We start from the raw sequence: 17,798 nt of genomic DNA, 5'->3' as shown, positions 1-17,798 counted from the left end.
TTAACTTTTTTTGTTTTGTTCCTCCAGGAAAGGTTCTTCTGAAGGAGGGTTGTTTCTGATGACTAAGAAACCTCTGGGGACAAATGTGGAAAAGTTTGAGTTCAGTGATTTTTTTCAACTATTTCGCCCCATGAAACAGTGCAAGGTGGTAAAACGAAGAACTGACTGCAATACAAGTCATAAGCTACACTAATATCAGTTAGCTGGAGGCTCCCTTGCTTTACCCTGGCTGGAGAAAAGAAGGGATTCATTTGTATTTTCTACATTTCACTGTGGATTTTCACCCAAAGACGGTTTTGTTTGCTGATAGCTGCCATCAGGTGCCCAGACCACCTTAGAGCGCACTGCTCTGCATCCAGTCAGGCTGGATTTGTATGCCAGTGGGAGGCACCTGAGGGCAGGCTGCATGGATAGGATAAGTGAAATCATGCAGGCTTTTTACAACTCTGCCTGGCTTGACAGTATGTTTACAGGGTTTTCAGACATGACAGGGAGCAGAAGAGAATTCCAGGGCTAAGGCAGAGCAGAAAGTGACAGACAGTCAGAGATGAACTAAGAGGGAAACCAAAGTGATAAAAGGGATTTGGTCTAATCAGCCTGCAGCTAGAGGAAGTGAGCAGAGCTTAAAAGAGGTTTGGAAACTCCAGATTTCAGTGAAATAGAAGCAAACAAATCAGACTTTCAGCTTGTGATGAGATTGACAGGAAACGGGATAAATGGCTTTGGCTACAATGAAGCAGGAAGCATCAGTGTTATATGTTAGTGCCTCAGACTGCTCAGCAGAACAACTGACAATATCTCACAACAAAACAGTGCAACAGAAAACAATGTAACATAGCCTTAAAGTTGTTGTTGGTAACTTTTATACACTGCTAAAAAAAAATTAAGGAAACACTTAATTGCCACAGTCTAACACTAAGTCAGTTAAACCTTTAGGGATTTCAGTCTGTCCATTTAGGAAGCACAAGTGGTCATGAATCAGTTTCACTTGCTTTGGTGCAAATGACAGACAGCAGGAGCAATGGAGAAGCAAAAGCAAGACAACCCCCAAAAAGGGAATGTGTCTAGTTTTGTGTTCTGCTAGGGTCCTTGTCACTACTGGTAGCATGAGGCGGTACCTGCAGCCCAGTCAGGTTGCACAGACTCCATGAGGGTGGCATGAGGGCCCAACGTCCTCCTGTGGGATCTGTGTTCACAGCCCGGCACTGCGCAGCTCGATCGGCATTTGCCAGAGAACACCAGAATTGGCATGTCCGCCACTGGTGCCCCAGTCTCTTCACAGATGAGAGCAGGTTCACACTGAGCACATGTAACAGATGACACGTGTGAAAGAGTCTGGAGACGCCGTGGTGAACGTTATGCTGGCTGTCACATCATCCAGCATGACCAGTTTGGCGGTAGGTCAGTGATGGTCTGGGGAGGCATATCCTTGGTAAGTCGCACAAACCTCCATGTCATAGCAAACAGTACCAGGATGAAATCCTCAGAGCAATTGTCAGACCTTACACTGGTACAGTGAACCCTGGGTTCCTCCTGGTGCAGGACCTCATGTGGCCAGAGTGTGCAGGCAGTTCCTGGATGATAAAGACATTGATGCCACTGGCTGGCTTTCTCGTTCCCCTGATCTAATGAGCACCTATGGGATGTTATGTAGCCAAGTACCACCACAGAGTCTCCGATCCAGGTCTGGGAGGATCATCTTATACTTATCTTATATGTATAATCATCTTCCTCATCCTCCTTCTGCATTTAATGGTCCACAGCTGACCGAGAAACAATCAGAGCCCAGGAGTCTCTTACCCAGCTGTTAATCATGTCAATCACTGCTCATCATCTGCAGTCAAACTGCCAAACTCGGCAGTGCTGATTAGGGTTTGGCCGCTGTAAAAAGTTTCAAACTGGTTTGATATTAGGCCAAACACCGGACTGGACTGATACAACCAGATTTTACCAGCACCTGCTCCTAAGCGAAACCTAAGTGAAAAGTGTCCTAACAGCAAGCAAGCTTCCGACTATCACAATGCATTACGTAGCATCAGAGCTGTCCACACTGAATCCATTAAATATTGCGCCTCTGTTACATCATGTAAACAAACCACATAAATATCAGCTGTGTGCTCAAGATCTGACAAGAGACGTAACAACTTTAAAGATGGGTAAATAGCCGACTTGCTCACTTCCTATGTTTGTCCTTTTAAACAATTAGAGACAAACAACTGAGACAAAATGAATCCCCGCCCACTGGTCGGAGCAACTTTCTCATTTGACAGCTAAACAGTTCACTAAAACATGCTTCTGATAACATTAGAGGCGAGAGAAAGGCAATGCAGTGACAGAATCTTGATTCATATTTGATCAGTGCTGCCAGTTGCGTCAGAGACTCCTCAGCTCTGACTGGTTGTTTTCATTCAGACATGGTGTGTTTTTGCAAAAGCCATTAGAAACACGACAAGGAGGAAGATTATGATTTTTGTCACAGCTTAAAAAATTTTACACTATCCCTACCATATTAATGCCAACAAGCCACATCTTATGTACTGTGTCCATTAACTTACTATTTACCATTAAACTTACAAAGTCTGCAACACACAGCTTCTTAATATAGAAAAATGTTCCATAATTCACTCCTTTAACTGAAATATAGTGATTTTTACATTAGTTCTGATACCTTGCTTCTCCAGCATGCATATTCCTCTCAAATCACTTTGACTTTCTCTCATTTAATTAACAATGGGTACTCTGGTATGCAGCACGTCTGTGCCATGAATCTCAAAGAGGAAACAGGATTAGTAAGATCAGAATCAAGTACAAATCCTTGACTTTGAGTGAGCTAGTGTTTGATAGTTAAACATGAAGTGTGAGCGTGTGATTTTCTGTCTGTTAACCTGTATTTTCTCAGTGCAGCCAGCAGAGGTCAATGCTGCTCTGACAGTCACTCCACACAGAGGTAAATCCTGTGAGCATACCTGTATGTGCTTTGCCTGTCAGTGCACTGAACACATAAAACCTCAGTGTTTTCTCAGTGCTTTTCATGCAGCTGATGGTGGAAAGCTCCTGTTGCTGCAGAGAGAGGAAGAATACTTTTCTTTCCCCAGAATTTATTACTGTGGCTCTTAAACTGTCCTGAAACGCTGACTGTTAAAGGTCATCTGAAAAAGAGGCTGTAAGTTACAGTGAAGTGTTGAAAAGGCAGTCAGGCCCGTCGGCTACAGAAAAGTACTGGAACCCTGTTTGCCCTTTAATGTCAGCATCTTGCTGAAGAAAAAGATTAGGCGGAGCGTGCTAGTGAGTGGATTGATAAATAAATGGATGGATGGATGGATGGATCAGTGCCTTAAAATTTGCAACTTATAATTAATCACACATTATTTCTGACAGAAAGGGTCAGTTCAGTTCAGTGTAGGACTAGATGTTGAGACTATAAGTAGGAGTAATGGTGCCGTCTGGGGGTTTCTGAGTGCAAGCCAAAGGGTTAAGATTAGATTGATAGAAAAGTAGAAAAGAGGAGGTAGACAGAAAAGCAAGAAGGAGCCAAGGGAAGGTTGCACACTCTACCTTCCCCTACTCCCTCATTTTGATGACAGGTACTAACTAGTAATGGCAGTCTTAGTTGTAGTATCTCAAAGAAAATTGAGAAAAATAAGAAAGGGTTAAAGGTCCAGTGTGTCATTGTGTTTTTGAGCCATTCATATGTACACAGGGAGCAAGTCCTTGTTTATGGAGTCCGCCATGTTGCGCCGCCATGTTTCTACAGTAGCCCAGAATGGACATACCAAACACTGGCTCTAGACAAGGCCATTTGTGTTTGTGCATCAACCACTGCAGTTACAGGCCCCTCCACGGAGAGCAGCATGGGAAAAACAGCGATTATTTTTTGTAAAATAAAACTGCTTTATTCAGCGTTTCCACCAGTTTAAAAATCACCATGTCTGTTCCTGACAGCAAGAGACCTCTGTGGATAATTCAGCTCATGGTAAAAACCGCCTGAACATCTGGATCCGAAACAAAGTCAGCACACATTCAGTTATCAGAGAAAAAATGTGAGCACACACAGCAGGCACTGGGCAGGCAGCCCGTCTGGAACGTGCCAAACAGTGTAGAAGAAACAGTGAAACGGTGATTTGTAACAGGAACTGCTTGCAGTGTTTTCATCAGTTTTAATTGCCTGGTTTGTTTGTTTTGGAGAGGAGAAGACCTCTAATAATTGATTCGGCTCCTGGCACAAACCTCCTGAACAATAAAAGACTGAAGGAATCCTAATCTGGAGGAGCACCACTAAATATCTTACACACTGCTCCTTTAAAGGGGCACTCCATGAGTTTTACACATGAGGATCAGTTTACTCATCATACAGAGTACCACACAGCCTATAGGAGTGTGGAGCTGTTTAGACCAAAGATTCATGATGAGACAAGCTGAAACTTGCAACTACTTGAAACGCTCCAGTCTGCAACATTCTGAAAACCTGTCAGTTAACACCAAAGTGACAAGACGAGATGTGTATTGTCTCCATAGCAACGACTCTTTGTACTTTTGATCCCGCTTTGGGCTTTTCAGGCTTGTTTTATCGCTGAATATTTGTAGCTTCTTAAAATATGAATGAGGATAGTGACAGTGAGATCCTTGCTACAAGTGAAAAGGGCGAAAATGATAAAAAAAAAATCTAAGCTTCAGATGGGTGGTATTCTTAATAAATACAACACAGTGATTTAAATAACCAGTGCCATTTAATCATGCAATGAAGATTTGTGTGTGACATGCACACAGCAGCAACCCACCACCCGACACTGACACATCATGAGGACAGAGACTGTAACACTGAGAAAATTCAGGCTCAACTCGTACAAAGGGCTGTTGTCAGATAAGGAAACGAGCGAACACACCGTCTGCCAACAGTTTGTAACTGACTTGGCCAGCTGACTTCACTACAGGCTGATTGGCTGTTGAAACAGGTCACATACCTTTCGTTTTAAAACCAGCCACTGGTGACTTGACGAGCTGAGTCGGAGGTGACATCATCGGCCAGCTTCAGTCCAGCTGAGACCAGCCAGTTCACACCACTGCAATATTCTGTCCCATTGCGAATCTTGGGTCTAAACTGGGCTTAAGAGAGTCTAATGAAAGATGCAAACAAGTTGCATCATGGGAAGTGTAGTGTGTGGGAAACGTTAGACTATCATGGCCTCTGCTGCTTCAGTTTTGACCAATATTTTTTTAATCTGTCTCTCACAAGTTCCTAAACTTTTTGGTACTGCAATACTAAATCAATGGAGTACCTCTTTAAGAGAACAGCGTTCAAGCTAGATTCATTAAAGTCCTCTGTCAAGGTCCAGCACACTCCCCTCACTTTCAGAGACACATTTGTGATGCAGCATTTGTGTCATGTGACCGTCATCTGGAAAACTGATCCTTAGAACAACTGAATATTCAAACCCTAACCACATTAGACATCATTAGGCGCCATTAGAAAAACACAAAACCAAGAAAAAGTACATTAGATTAGACTCTCGTTCCATGCTCTCCAAATGGCTCCATGACTAACCAGTTTACAATGATCCAGTTCCTGGTGCGGACAGTCTCTGAAAGTCACTAAAAATGGACCACAGCTCTCAGTGAAACCTCAAGTTAAAGTGAAACTCAGCAAAGAAAGAGCTCAGTGTTAAATGTTTTCTATTTGCTGTTAAAGTACAACAGCAGAAGTGTGTGTAATTAGTGTTTCAGCCCTCGGTGTGCATCGGTTTGCAGAAAGAGGGCACCGGGCAGCTTCTGTTCATGCCCAGTTAAAACACCAACGTCCCAAATTGAAAAGCAATGGGTAGTAAACACAACCCATAAAAGTACAAAATTGTAATGGCCCTTTAAGGAGCTGGGATTTGTATTTGTGTGTGTGTGTGTGTGTGTGTGTGTGTGTATGTGTGTAGGCCATTTGCCTTTATGGCCATGGTCTAATCTGATGTTGTTGCAGATGTAGCTCTCGCTCCCACCGGAGCTTTGAAAAAGAGCAGATGTAGACCTGTGCGTTTGTGTGTTTATTGTGTGTTTCTAAGTGTGTGTGTGTGTGTGTGTGTGTGTGTGTTTGTAAGTGTGTGTATGTTTGGGTGTCTGATATTTTGCAGACCCGGATCTCGTCTTCCTGCAGCTCATTTCCTTATTGTCTGTGTGGGTGTTTTAATGGCCGTGTCTTAGTGCCATGTGTGTCTTTTACATATGTGTGCATGTCAGTGCTCTTGCACGTGTGTGTGTGTTCTTAAGTGCTTTTAGACAAGTGTGTATTTTTATTTCTTTCTGCTGCATTATGTTCTTCTTTACTGCTGTTTCCATTTTTGACCATCTTTGAGTTTTCTTCTAAGAAGTAATTTGTTACGTAACCAAACCTCAGCAGCAGCTCCTGTATAACGATGTGTGTCTGTGTGCGTGCATGTGTGTGTGTGTGTGTGTGTGTGACACACCTTGAGGGCAATTCTACCCACCGTGACTGAATGCTTGAACCATCCTCAAACACGTGTGCGCGCGTGTGTGTGTACATCTACTGTATGTGTGTGACAGACTTCTTAGATGTTTCCCATCCCTCCAGACAAAAAGTCAATGGGCTCAAAGAGCATTATACTGTAAGTGTGCATGTGTGTGTTTGTGTGTGTGCCTCCAGGGTGCTGCCGTGCTGCACAGTTTTCTAAAGCTATGTGTGTATTCTCCTGCACTGCTTTGATACTTAAATCACCAGAATACCACTCTAATGTTGCATGCACACACAGGAAAATCACAGGACCCTCACTTACAGGCACCAAACCGTGGACGCACACACACTAAATACCAGCAAATGAATCACAAAAGTAAAACCCTCCCCTTCCTCTCATCATCCTGTGTGTATGGCTTCTCTTCCCTGTTGCCACACCGACACGTTTTATTACTCACATTCATCACAAGCGCGCACACACTCTGCCCTATATCAACTTTATCTCTCCTCTCTATTAGCTGCTTACTCCCTTCATCTCTGTCTCCTTCGGTCCTCTCTCTGGAGAACATATACCGAACAGAACGAGGTCAACTGCAGACATGAGCGGAGATGAAGGAGTGTGAAGGAAAGAGTTGTGAGAACTAAAGATGAACGATGAGGTGGATTAGACTTTCACTTCTGCTTGTGTGTGACACTAATGTTACCATGAGGCCTTGACTGCTACAATACAACTGTTCACACTCAGGACGACTTTCACTGCTGGGAAGTTACTCATGTAGAGGAAGTTACATAAACAGAAATTTGCACTTGCACTCACACAAAGTAATAAAGACAAGCACTTACATACCTTTAATGAGAGTCCCTGTGATCAGTTTGTGCAGGGACAAGGCAAACTTGACAAGTCCCTGTTTGCAGCGCTTGGCACACCCCGCCATCCTGGCAGCAACCTGGGACACGGCAGGCTGAGCAGGGCCAGAGCAGGACACGTTCAAATCTGCACTCTCAGGTCGAAGTGGCAATCAATACAACTTCTGGTGGAGTGTATGAATCCAGCAGAGTGAAAGAAGCAGAGGAGAGGGCGGTCCTCTTACTGTGTCGCCCTGTCGAGCTGGAGGAAGAGAAAAAAAAAAGAAATGGTGATCTCCCCACTGCTTTCCCTCCCGCACTCCACCTACACCTCCTCCTCTTCCTCCATCCAACCTCTGAATGAGTCTAAATTAGTGACTGCTTGAGCGCGAGGTGAGCATGTAGAGAGAGTGAGTAAGAGAGAGAAAGGGGAAGTGTGCGGAAGAAATAAACTCTCAGCGTCCAAGTAAGACAACCGGAGCTTGTTAGAGGTGCTCTTACAATCCAAGTTTCCAAGAAACTTCCTCCCAATCTGCAGGCAGCCTCTGGGATTGTAGTAATGAAGCAATCTCATAAGCTCTTCTATCACTTCTTCTTCTTCGTTGTCGTTTCTTCCCTCCTGCTGATCAAATATATCCTCCCTTTTAAGTGGGGGAGCTGTAATCCATTTTCAGCACCAGTGACAATGGACAGCTCCCCACAATGTAGAGCAAACACACTGCGCTCGGTCTGTTTCTCTCTCTCTCTCGAGGCACACGCACGTATACACACACACATACACACTCCTCCTTCAACCCCTCCCACAGTCCCTATAAGACAGAAATACTCTCCTTCAGTTGATAAAATGAGCTCTGTGTCTATTTATGACTATTTTTAATTGGCATACAACAAATTCAAACATGCTTTCTTTTTAAAATGGGATCAACATTACTGGAAATATGATAACTGTGTCTATAAAGATATGAGTAATGTCTCTTCTGTGCTCTTCTGTTTATTATTTGTGCCTGTTTTGTCTAATTTTTACTTTACCTTTTCAGGTAAAACATTACAAATGGAGGGGACTCTGATACATTATATACAAATATGAGCAAATTGATGCATAAATAAAATGAAAAAAAAATTAAAGTGAAAGTCCTCAATTAAAACGAAGCATTGTGAGATGTAAAATCACAATTAAAATACACTCAAAGCATCCAAAAGCAGTATTTATAAGGCAGAATGGCAGCTTTTGAAGTGTTCTGGATTAGTATCATTGTTGCATTAATAATCTCTCTACAGTCTGTCTTTTCATCATTGCACATACACTGAGCGTGTTGTATTTATAGTAACACATTGTTTATATATCATGCTGATATAAACTGAGAAAACCAGTTGTAAGTGTTTCCAACTGCAGATCAAAAAGAAAATGAGGTGTTTAAAACTATGAATTATTAATATTGTCCAGTGATTTACAGGCATATATCGACTTTCAATGAAAAAGGCGCAAAGATAAGTTTGTGATAAAATCACTTTACACATAAATAGACTGTACTGTAGTTATAATTCTTACTCTTTCTGCTGTAATTGTGCGTATAAATTGTGAAATCATATTTTTTTACAACCTAGATCTGTTCTACAATAATATTTTGTATGACCAGGGATTTGTACATTTTTAATAGGAGCTTGTATTTTATACTTTGGACTTCATTTTTGCAAGCAGGACAAAATAAGATGTACTTTGTACTGAATCTTTGCCTGGACAATAGTGCCACAGATAACTAGAAGCAATACAGAGTCAGAATGAGAGTACAGTGGTACACCACAAATATAACAAATATATACGACGAAACGAAAAACAGAGGATGTGTAAAGTATTGCACATGCCTCGGGAAAGATATAAATACATAGACATTGTAGAAACAAGAAGGAAGTCATAAAAACCATAAAACCATAATCCATAATCCATAAAACAAAGTGCAGAGTTCATACTCACTGACCAAATGCATGAGCGAGGATTAACCAGCTTCCCTGCTGAGTGATGTTATGGATGTTGGTGAGAAGGAAAGCTCGGAGTGGTTGCTTTTACATTTACTGGCTCTACCTGAAGGTAATAGTATGTCTGAATACAGAATAATAATAGACTTACAGCTGAGTTTGTGATGAAAAAAAAGGATAACGTGTATGTTAAACAGACAGTTGGATATGTGGTAATATTTAATCTTATTTTATTGCTCATCACATATTTTGTGTAAAAAAATCTTTACCTGCAGAGTGACTGTGGCTGTAAGAGAAATGTTTTGGAGGAAAAAGTTACATAAAATAGAAATACAGGTCCCAAGAATTGTACTTAGTTATTCTCTACCACTAAAGGTAACTACTACTGTTGTACAACTACAATACTACATTAATGTTAGTATATCTTAAGCTCCTCTGGGTGATTGATTCATTTGACCCCAATCTCAACTCATCAATACACCTCCAGTCAGACAGCAGCACTGACCAATCAATTGATCAGGTTGCATTTGAGCAGTCTTGTAATGCATCACATGCCATTGACCTTTAATGGCCTCTAATCCATCCTGACCTGGCTTCACACAGCACTATCATCATCAGCTGAAACTTTCGCATACCTCAAGAGAAATGCTGAGAAATGAGGATGGAAAAGAGAGAGGAGCACAGGAGGGAGATGGAAAGAGAAAGAGGATGCAGAGACATAATCTTATAATGTCCTTCTGGGCTATATTTAGTCCTGCCTCACATATAGCCACTGGACTGAGGGCTAGCACGCAAAATACTGGGGAGAAAAAAAGCAATAATGGCAAAGTTAAGAGGAGGAGAAATGAAGAAATAGATGTAAACAGACACTATGGGGGGGAGAGAGAGGCAAGCAATGAAACAATAAAAATGCAAATGAAAAGCATAAAAACAGAGGAAATGGAGAGAATTGATGGAGGAGAATGAGCTGGGGGGGTCTGCCAAAAGGAGGGGGGATGTAAAAGTTATTTGCTATCAGAGTTAAGGGTCCAGCAGGGACTGGGATCAATACTCTCCAACGACTCTGATGGTTCAAGAACATGAGAGCAGAGTGAAAGAAAAGGAAAAGGGGAGAGGTGGAGGAAGTAAAAGCGAGTCAAACGGCAGAGCGGAGGAAAGAAGAAGGGGGATGATTGTTTTCTGAGGCGCCACCGCTGCTTTGGCTATTAAGCATGAAGAAGATTATTGTGTGGGGGAATTTGCATAAACATGCTCCTCTATTACCGCCCCCATTGTTCATGATTAATGAGATTAAGGTTGCCTTTGCGCACAGATTCAAGGATGTAATAGCAGCTAATTGCTTGTCTCTTCCCAAATTAGAAGTTGCACTGTTTGATGTTCGTTTCAGCGTGGATTTGCTCAAAGTGATGAAGCTCTCGCCTCCGCGCCTGGTAGGAGATACCTGATGGGCACTGTGGATGATGAAGAAAGATGAAGAAAATTGTAAGGGAGCGAAGGAGAGACGAAACCAGAGGAGCTAGAGGACAGATAGAGTTTCATGATGCACAACAGCAATAAAGCACCTCAAATTGAAATGAAAAAGGAGGCAAAGAAAAAGCCAAAAGAGAGAAAAAAGGCAGTGATATAAACTACTCGGGTGATGAAATGGTAAAGATGAAAGAAGGTGAAGACTGTATGAGAGAGTTGAAATGGAGAGTTTAAGGTGTATAAAGGAGCGACGCAAGTAAAGACGAATAGGGAGGGAAAACAAGATTCAAAGTGTGGAGGTGAAAGTAATATGAAAGAGGAGGAAGAGATGGAGTGGAGAGAACAATAGAGAGGGGGTGGAGATGGGCAGAAAAATGAGCGAGACAAAAAGAGAGGAGATTGCTTTGAACGCTGTAGATCTGTCAGAATTGAATCACAGGCGGCCAGCTGTAAGCTCTGATAGTGCTTTGCCTCTAAATATAACAGGCACTGAGATGGACTGATAGGGCCACAACAACACACACAGAGATGGTGGGAATAAAGGGAGGCGCATCTCAGCACTGAGGAGACAGAGGCGGGGAGACAAAATGCCAAATCTGTACACATATAGAAGGAACAAGTGCTCAGCAGTTGGTAATTTAACATGCAATGACATTTTTAGTGTCAAAATGTGTTTGCATAACGTGACAATACCAATCCAGGTCTTACTACACACAGCATCACAACCGCAACACTGCTTGTGTGACAGCTCAACACCAAAACCTTCCAGCATCAAGACCCATCTGCTCAGACACAGCAGTGGGAGAAACCCACATTTAGAGCTCATCTCTTGGTGTGAGCAGCAAGCAACGCCCTGGAGGTCTGGAAGTCGACTCCAGACCGCCACCCCACTTGAGCCCAGGACGCTCAGGGTGTCAGTGGCAGTGATGGAGTGACAAAGTCCCCACTGGGTGAAATTAAAACCTCAGCACACCATCCTTCTCTCTCCTCTTTCTCATCTGCCACCCCTATTCCAGCAACCCCCCACCCACCCACCCTCGAGACACCCTGCTGATGACAACTGATGACAACACACACACACACACACACACACACTCCTGCAAGAAGGAGATATCCCCTGCAGCTGAGATACACTCTCAGACACATATGCGGAGCACACACGTATAGAGAAAGCTCCAGAAGTGTCTTTAAACGTCACCACAGAATATTCTCTCAAGAGGCCTGAGCCCAGCTGTCATTGACACCCACCGTGACATGTCATACACGCACGCTTCCTTTTAACTACAGTTCCAGTTTGCCTCCTCCATCACTCTCTACTGTAACTCCCATGTTGGCCTACATGCAAAGAGCCAGAGCTGAGCATGGCATCATTAACATCCAGCACGGAAAAATAATTAACACCGAGGTCATTAACTCATGTAAACAAGACCTTAAGCACACACACACACACACACACACACACACACACACACACACACACACACACACACAACTGTACTGAGGCAACATATACTGTATGTCGGAATGTGTGTTAATAATGAAGGTGAGTGTAATGGGAGTCCTGTGGGTCCAGCTGAGTGTCTCTCAGGGCCGGATGCATCGAGCAACCGCACTACAGTTTTTATTGAAGTGTATTTAGTTGGTGCAGTGCAGGACTACAGTAGACCACCAGTTCATCCAACACTTGAGTCCTATCCAACAGGTGTAGAAGCTCCAACATGGAATGCAGCAAAAAACACCCCATTATTTTGCATTAATGAGTTGATGTCATTTTGATGCATGCAAGCTAAACCTGTACTGTACGCACAATGTTTGTCAGGATGAATTCTGTAATGTGTAATGTTTGATTATGTAGAGTTTAGACTAATGTTGGGTAGAATACAAATACAAAACTCCAAACTAGACAACAGTTTGTACACTGTATGATATACAGTGTAATCAATATAATGAAAGAGTAGTAGATAGAGACTCATCCATAGCTTGAGATTTCTATATCGTGTTTCTGTGCTGCTCATACATGCATGCAAGTGGCGGAAGAAGAATTCAAATATTGCACTACTGCAATATGAAAATACTCCATTACAAGTAAAAGTCCTGCATTGAAAATGTCACTTAAGCAAAAGTAGTTAAGCATTACAAAATGTACTTTAACTCACAAGCAAAAGTACTCACAATGCAGAAAAATGGCACCTGTGTGTGTTATATGTGATCATTTCTGATGTTTTAATGTGTTCAGTTGCATTTTCATATTGTACTTAGTCGAGGTGGAGCCAATTTGAACTATGTTACACACTGCTGAGTGAGTGCTGTTGTGGTTATTAGTGCATCATATTTTCTAAGATCATCATATTTTGTGTGTAAGATCCTTATCTGTATGGTAAGGCTGTCAAATAAATGAAGCTCCTGCTAAAGTTCAGTCAGGAATACAATACTTTTCATGCTCAGGCTGTAAGTTTCTTTCCCGCCCTGCCATTCACTCCTTGCACGCATGCTCACTCACAATCTTTAGGTGTCATTGTCTGCGTAGTTTTTTCTTGCTGCCATCATGCACGCCCTCCATCTTCCCATCACCACCTAGTCTTTACACATTCATCAGCCTATATGCCTCAGCAGTCAGCAGCCACCACCTCTACCACCAGTGTCTGGACCCTATGAGGGGATTTATCCTGCTGCCGCTCAGATGTCCCTCGGTCACAAAATATCTCCCTCTGGTGTCCAAACGCCAAAGACTTCTGTTAAATTCTAATCAGCACAAATTATCTGTGAATCTGTGCACTCATATTCTGTATTAAATGTTATCGTTACTTACAGCAATGTCTCTCTCCAGAAATCAGGACACACTTAGACAAGATAATCCACAGACCTTGTTGTGAGCAGTTTCATGTTGGGACTATTTTCTTTCTACCAAACTACACCTGCTAACTGTATCACCACGCAGAAGGAAGTGTGCATCTACTGCTAGCTCACCTAGCACCACTGAGCTAGCTAATGTTACAGCTCCACAAAAGAGGACCCAATTATTGTTTACATCTTCTGCTGTCACATGTGAGCCTCTCATGAGTAGATGTACGCTTCCTTCTGCACGATGACGTGCATTTGACGTGTCATTTGGTAGAGAGGACAACAGTTCCTACATGAAACTGCTCACACCAAGGTCTGTGGATTATCTTGAGTAGCTGGGTCATGATTTCTGGAGAGAGACATTGCTGTTGAGTTTTTAAAATGTTACTTTGAGCACCACAAGCTGAGTGCCATCTAATTCCATTATATTTGAGAGAAGGCAGACATGTCTACAGCTGATATCTCCAACACTCTGCAACTCACACCAAAACAGTCTAGACCGATAAATAGCACTACAGGCAAGAGGAAAAATATGTATTTTTGGTTTTGTGTTGGGCTGCCCCCGAGTACAGTACTCAACTAACTACTTAGTTACTTTCCATGACTGCAAAAAAATGACATGGTATACTTCGCCTTTTATTACTGTTGGTTCATCTGTGATATGAGAATTTTTTGTTGTGTGTGTGATTGTCATACAAAGTGTGCTGTGAGTAACGAAGATGGGAAAAAAGGAAGAAGAGCAAAGGTCTGGAATGTTTTTATGTTTGCTCCTAGTGTTTCCACCTGAACTCATACACCCATCCTACCTCACAAACGCTCCCTCCTCCACCTGGTGTTCTTTTCTTTCTGCTGAGCATGAGTGATGACGTTCTCAGAGGAGTTCCCAAAGCTGCTGAGAACAGCAGGTGATTATTAAGCTCCCTTTTTTAAGCTGCTGATGCTTCTTCTTCTCCTCTCAACTCAGTTTTTGGTGTTGTGCCTGTTCTGTATTGAATGGGAGGGCAGACACTAAGATGTTTCAGACTGAGTATGTCTTTGTATGCAAGTCAGCATCATCCATCACTCCATTAAATCTGTGGTGAAAGTTGCTGACAGATATTGTGACTTAGTTGCACACGCAAACACACACACACACACACACACACACACACACACACACACACACACACACACACACAAAGTACTTCCCACAAATCATCCATTAATGGCTGCCATCTAGTGTTCATTAATGGAAAGTGTTTAAGCTGAATAAACAGGAGTAAAAGCTCCTTTTTCATAGTTCATCATCTACATAGCTAGTTTAACTGGACAAATTTATTGTCATCGTCATATCAAAACAACACCAAAACATCAACTTTTCATGAGCTAAGAAATGTTTTCATCTTTGTGAAATTATTATTATTTTTTTTACATAATTGAATGTGTTTTAAATGGTTAATTTATGGGCTTACCAAATTTTGAGTTGTGATGTTTTGTTTTGGGACAGTGAGGCATTATCCATATCGACAAATCCAAGTCTGCATTTGAAAGCATTTGAAAACCAAAACTGTTCATATTTTCACCTGGTACACCAAGTCAGGTCACACAAAGGTTATGAAAGTTAATCTACTAAAATCTACTACGTGTGAAAAAAAAAAACAACTAAGTTATATAAATTAAAAATAAAAACTAGAATTTAGAAAAACAAAACTAACTGAGACGATAGTGTATTTACAAAATCAACTAAAGTAAACTAAAAATATACAGGAAATGTCTTTAGTTTTAGTCAATGTGGTCAGCTTTGGCAACACAAACTGCTGAGGTGTGTTGGGGGCTAAATGGGTGTTTCCCAGCATGCCCTGAGACAACGTGTTTAAGGCCATAAACCAAAGGAAACTGTGTTTAATTCACATCTCCTATTACAGAGATTAATGTCCATGCATTTCACTATGGTCGTAATGGGTTATGGTTAATGTTATTGTAAAAGACATGTTGCACTATGAGTTAAGTTGTGCACACAGTTAGTGATGTCCTGCCTGTGTAGATAACAAAAAGTTAAGTGAGAAAGTGTACTACAGATAAATAAAAAGCACTTCCTGGTTTAGTGTTTATTCCTCTGCTGCCTTCTTGTTGGCAAGAAACCCCAGCTCACTACAATATGTTCTTCAACATGTTCCCAGAGACTGAGATGTCTCAATGAACATATGTACTACTTTCACAAAGTTTTGTAGTTGTCTTGTTCAACTTCTGACCTTCCTAAATCTTGCCCCTGACAAATATCTTCCATTTTATCATAATAAATAAATAAAATTAATATTAACACTTAAAATTGCTTAAGTGAAATGAGACATTATTTAACAATAAAACTAAACTAAATTAAAAACAAAAATCAAACCACAAAATAAAAGCTAAAAGGAAAAAAAAAACATAACTGGTTCACACACACATACTACACATACAATTGATATCATATAAACATTTATTCTCTGTACAGTTGTAAGGAATCAATGGGGAATCAATTTTTTTTATTAGATATAAAAATACCTTTGCTGCACCATGATCACTCCACACTCGTACATACAGTAGCAAAAGAACATCGTGTGTGTGTGTGTGTTGTGAACAGTGTATAAAACAATATGAGCGTGCAACCGTTAACATCTATTAGGTATGAAAAACAAAGTGTCACTCATACAAAAAGACGTACAGTTTGTGGTACATTGGCATATTTTTTTTAATAATATTCTCTACAAAAAATATCAGTGATAATCTCCTTTTTTATCTCATCTAGGTATCATTAATGACCGTGTGCAAATTTCAGAACTTAAATAACTTCTGTGTTTGAAGTAATCCCGTAGACCTGTGAGGAAACAGATAAAGTCTTTGGAGTGAATCTTTTTTTATATATATATTTGGCTTCATGTGTAAAAATCAAGTAAGATGACCTGCGGGTACAATGTTGCATCGGCACATTATACAGTATATGTGTTTAAAAAAAGGCTTTTGATACAGTAAGTGTCCCTTTAGCCAGCTGTTCTTGTCACAGAGTCCAGAGAGGCAGCAGTGGGGATCTGATGAAGCAGTATGACACGTGATCTCTCTCTGTGTTCAGCACAGTGTTAAAATGTGCAGCAGGTGCAGATGTCCCTCCAACAGGCAGCTTTTGACAGTGTGATTCTTGGCTTCGTAAAGTTTATAGTGAAGTAACACTTTTTATTAGTTTGATTGGCGGCCACTCTGGCCACTCTCACTCCATCCATTCAAAAACGTGAATCCAGTGGACTCTGAAAGTTCCTCGAGCGATTCATCACCTGCTCTTCACATGCAGATTAATGCTCAGCGCAGAGGCAGGAGTCTTATTTTGTATGACATCAGTTAATCGTTTGAGGTTTAGCGACCGGCCACGGGTCACTATGTGTTCGTAGGCTGGTAAAGTGAGACAACGTGAGACGAGTTTTTCTGATTGGTTGACCTGAGCCTGATGGTATCCCAGCAGCGGAACAGCGTCTCCCTCGCTGTCTGCAGAGGTGGAGGTTAGGACGGCCCCTCAGAGGGCTGCAGCTATAGATGGCTGCGCACTGGAGGACGGACACATAGGACAAAGAGAAAAATAGATCGTCACAGAGAACACACAGGAGGATGAGAAGGGTTGGTATGAGAAAGTACCTTCAAAGGGAAAATGTGCCACCTATATGTGGATGTCTAATCAGTGTTGATGGTAAATGTAGTCTACTGAAGCTATAAATTCATCAGTGTGTGTTATAATGACCGAGAAAAGCTGAGTTTGCAGCTGCAGAATCTGCTGTACTTCCTGCATCAAGCATCAATAGCCGTCATGTGAATTGAAAGTGACATAGTTGGAGGCAGGAAGAACTACAGGCTATTTCAGCTTGGATTTCTAACCTTCACCTCTGGGTAGCCTGAGGGAGAGCCCTTGTTCTCTTTGCCTGTATTGCAAACTAGCAACGTGACCAACAGTGAAAATGGCATCCCAAAATATGAGTGCAGAGGCCGATTTGGATGTTCAGCTATATTTATTCAAGCCAGAGTACAGAGCTAAGGACATCCAGTGGAGGCTGCAGCTGCATAATAAGGTATGGCCGGCAGCACGCCGACGGGGACCCTCCAGGACCTGAGCTGCTCAGAGTAAACACTGACTGGTGGTGCTTTTGCTTAAACTGCCCTCCGATGCCAACAGACACTGAATCATTCTGCTGCAACTAATTTCTGCATAGGCAGT

At 41.9% G+C, this 17,798-nt stretch overlaps 2 protein-coding genes across 2 annotated transcripts in view; both read right to left on the bottom strand.

The window, feature by feature from the left end:
• The window catches only part of LOC125894770 (Kv channel-interacting protein 1), a 61,225-nt gene extending 53,173 nt beyond the window's left edge, over positions 1 to 8,052 (bottom strand). The window contains exons 1-2 of the mRNA XM_049586357.1: positions 7,802 to 8,052; positions 7,302 to 7,562 (exon numbers count right to left, since the gene is read on the bottom strand). Of these exons, the coding sequence (XP_049442314.1) occupies positions 7,302 to 7,389 (88 nt within the window). The 5' untranslated portion in view covers positions 7,390 to 7,562; positions 7,802 to 8,052. The remainder of the gene's footprint in view (positions 1 to 7,301; positions 7,563 to 7,801) is intronic.
• A 7,946-nt stretch (positions 8,053 to 15,998) lies between these two features.
• The window catches only part of jakmip1 (janus kinase and microtubule interacting protein 1), a 44,735-nt gene continuing 42,935 nt past the window's right edge, over positions 15,999 to 17,798 (bottom strand). Inside the window, exon 19 of the mRNA XM_049585615.1 lies at positions 15,999 to 17,136. The gene's annotated coding sequence lies outside the window, so the exon portion shown is untranslated. The remainder of the gene's footprint in view (positions 17,137 to 17,798) is intronic.

This window comes from Epinephelus fuscoguttatus, linkage group LG9, assembly GCF_011397635.1.
Source record: "Epinephelus fuscoguttatus linkage group LG9, E.fuscoguttatus.final_Chr_v1".
Lineage (NCBI taxonomy): Eukaryota > Metazoa > Chordata > Actinopteri > Perciformes > Serranidae > Epinephelus > Epinephelus fuscoguttatus.
This window is presented reverse-complemented; position numbering and strand designations above follow the sequence as displayed.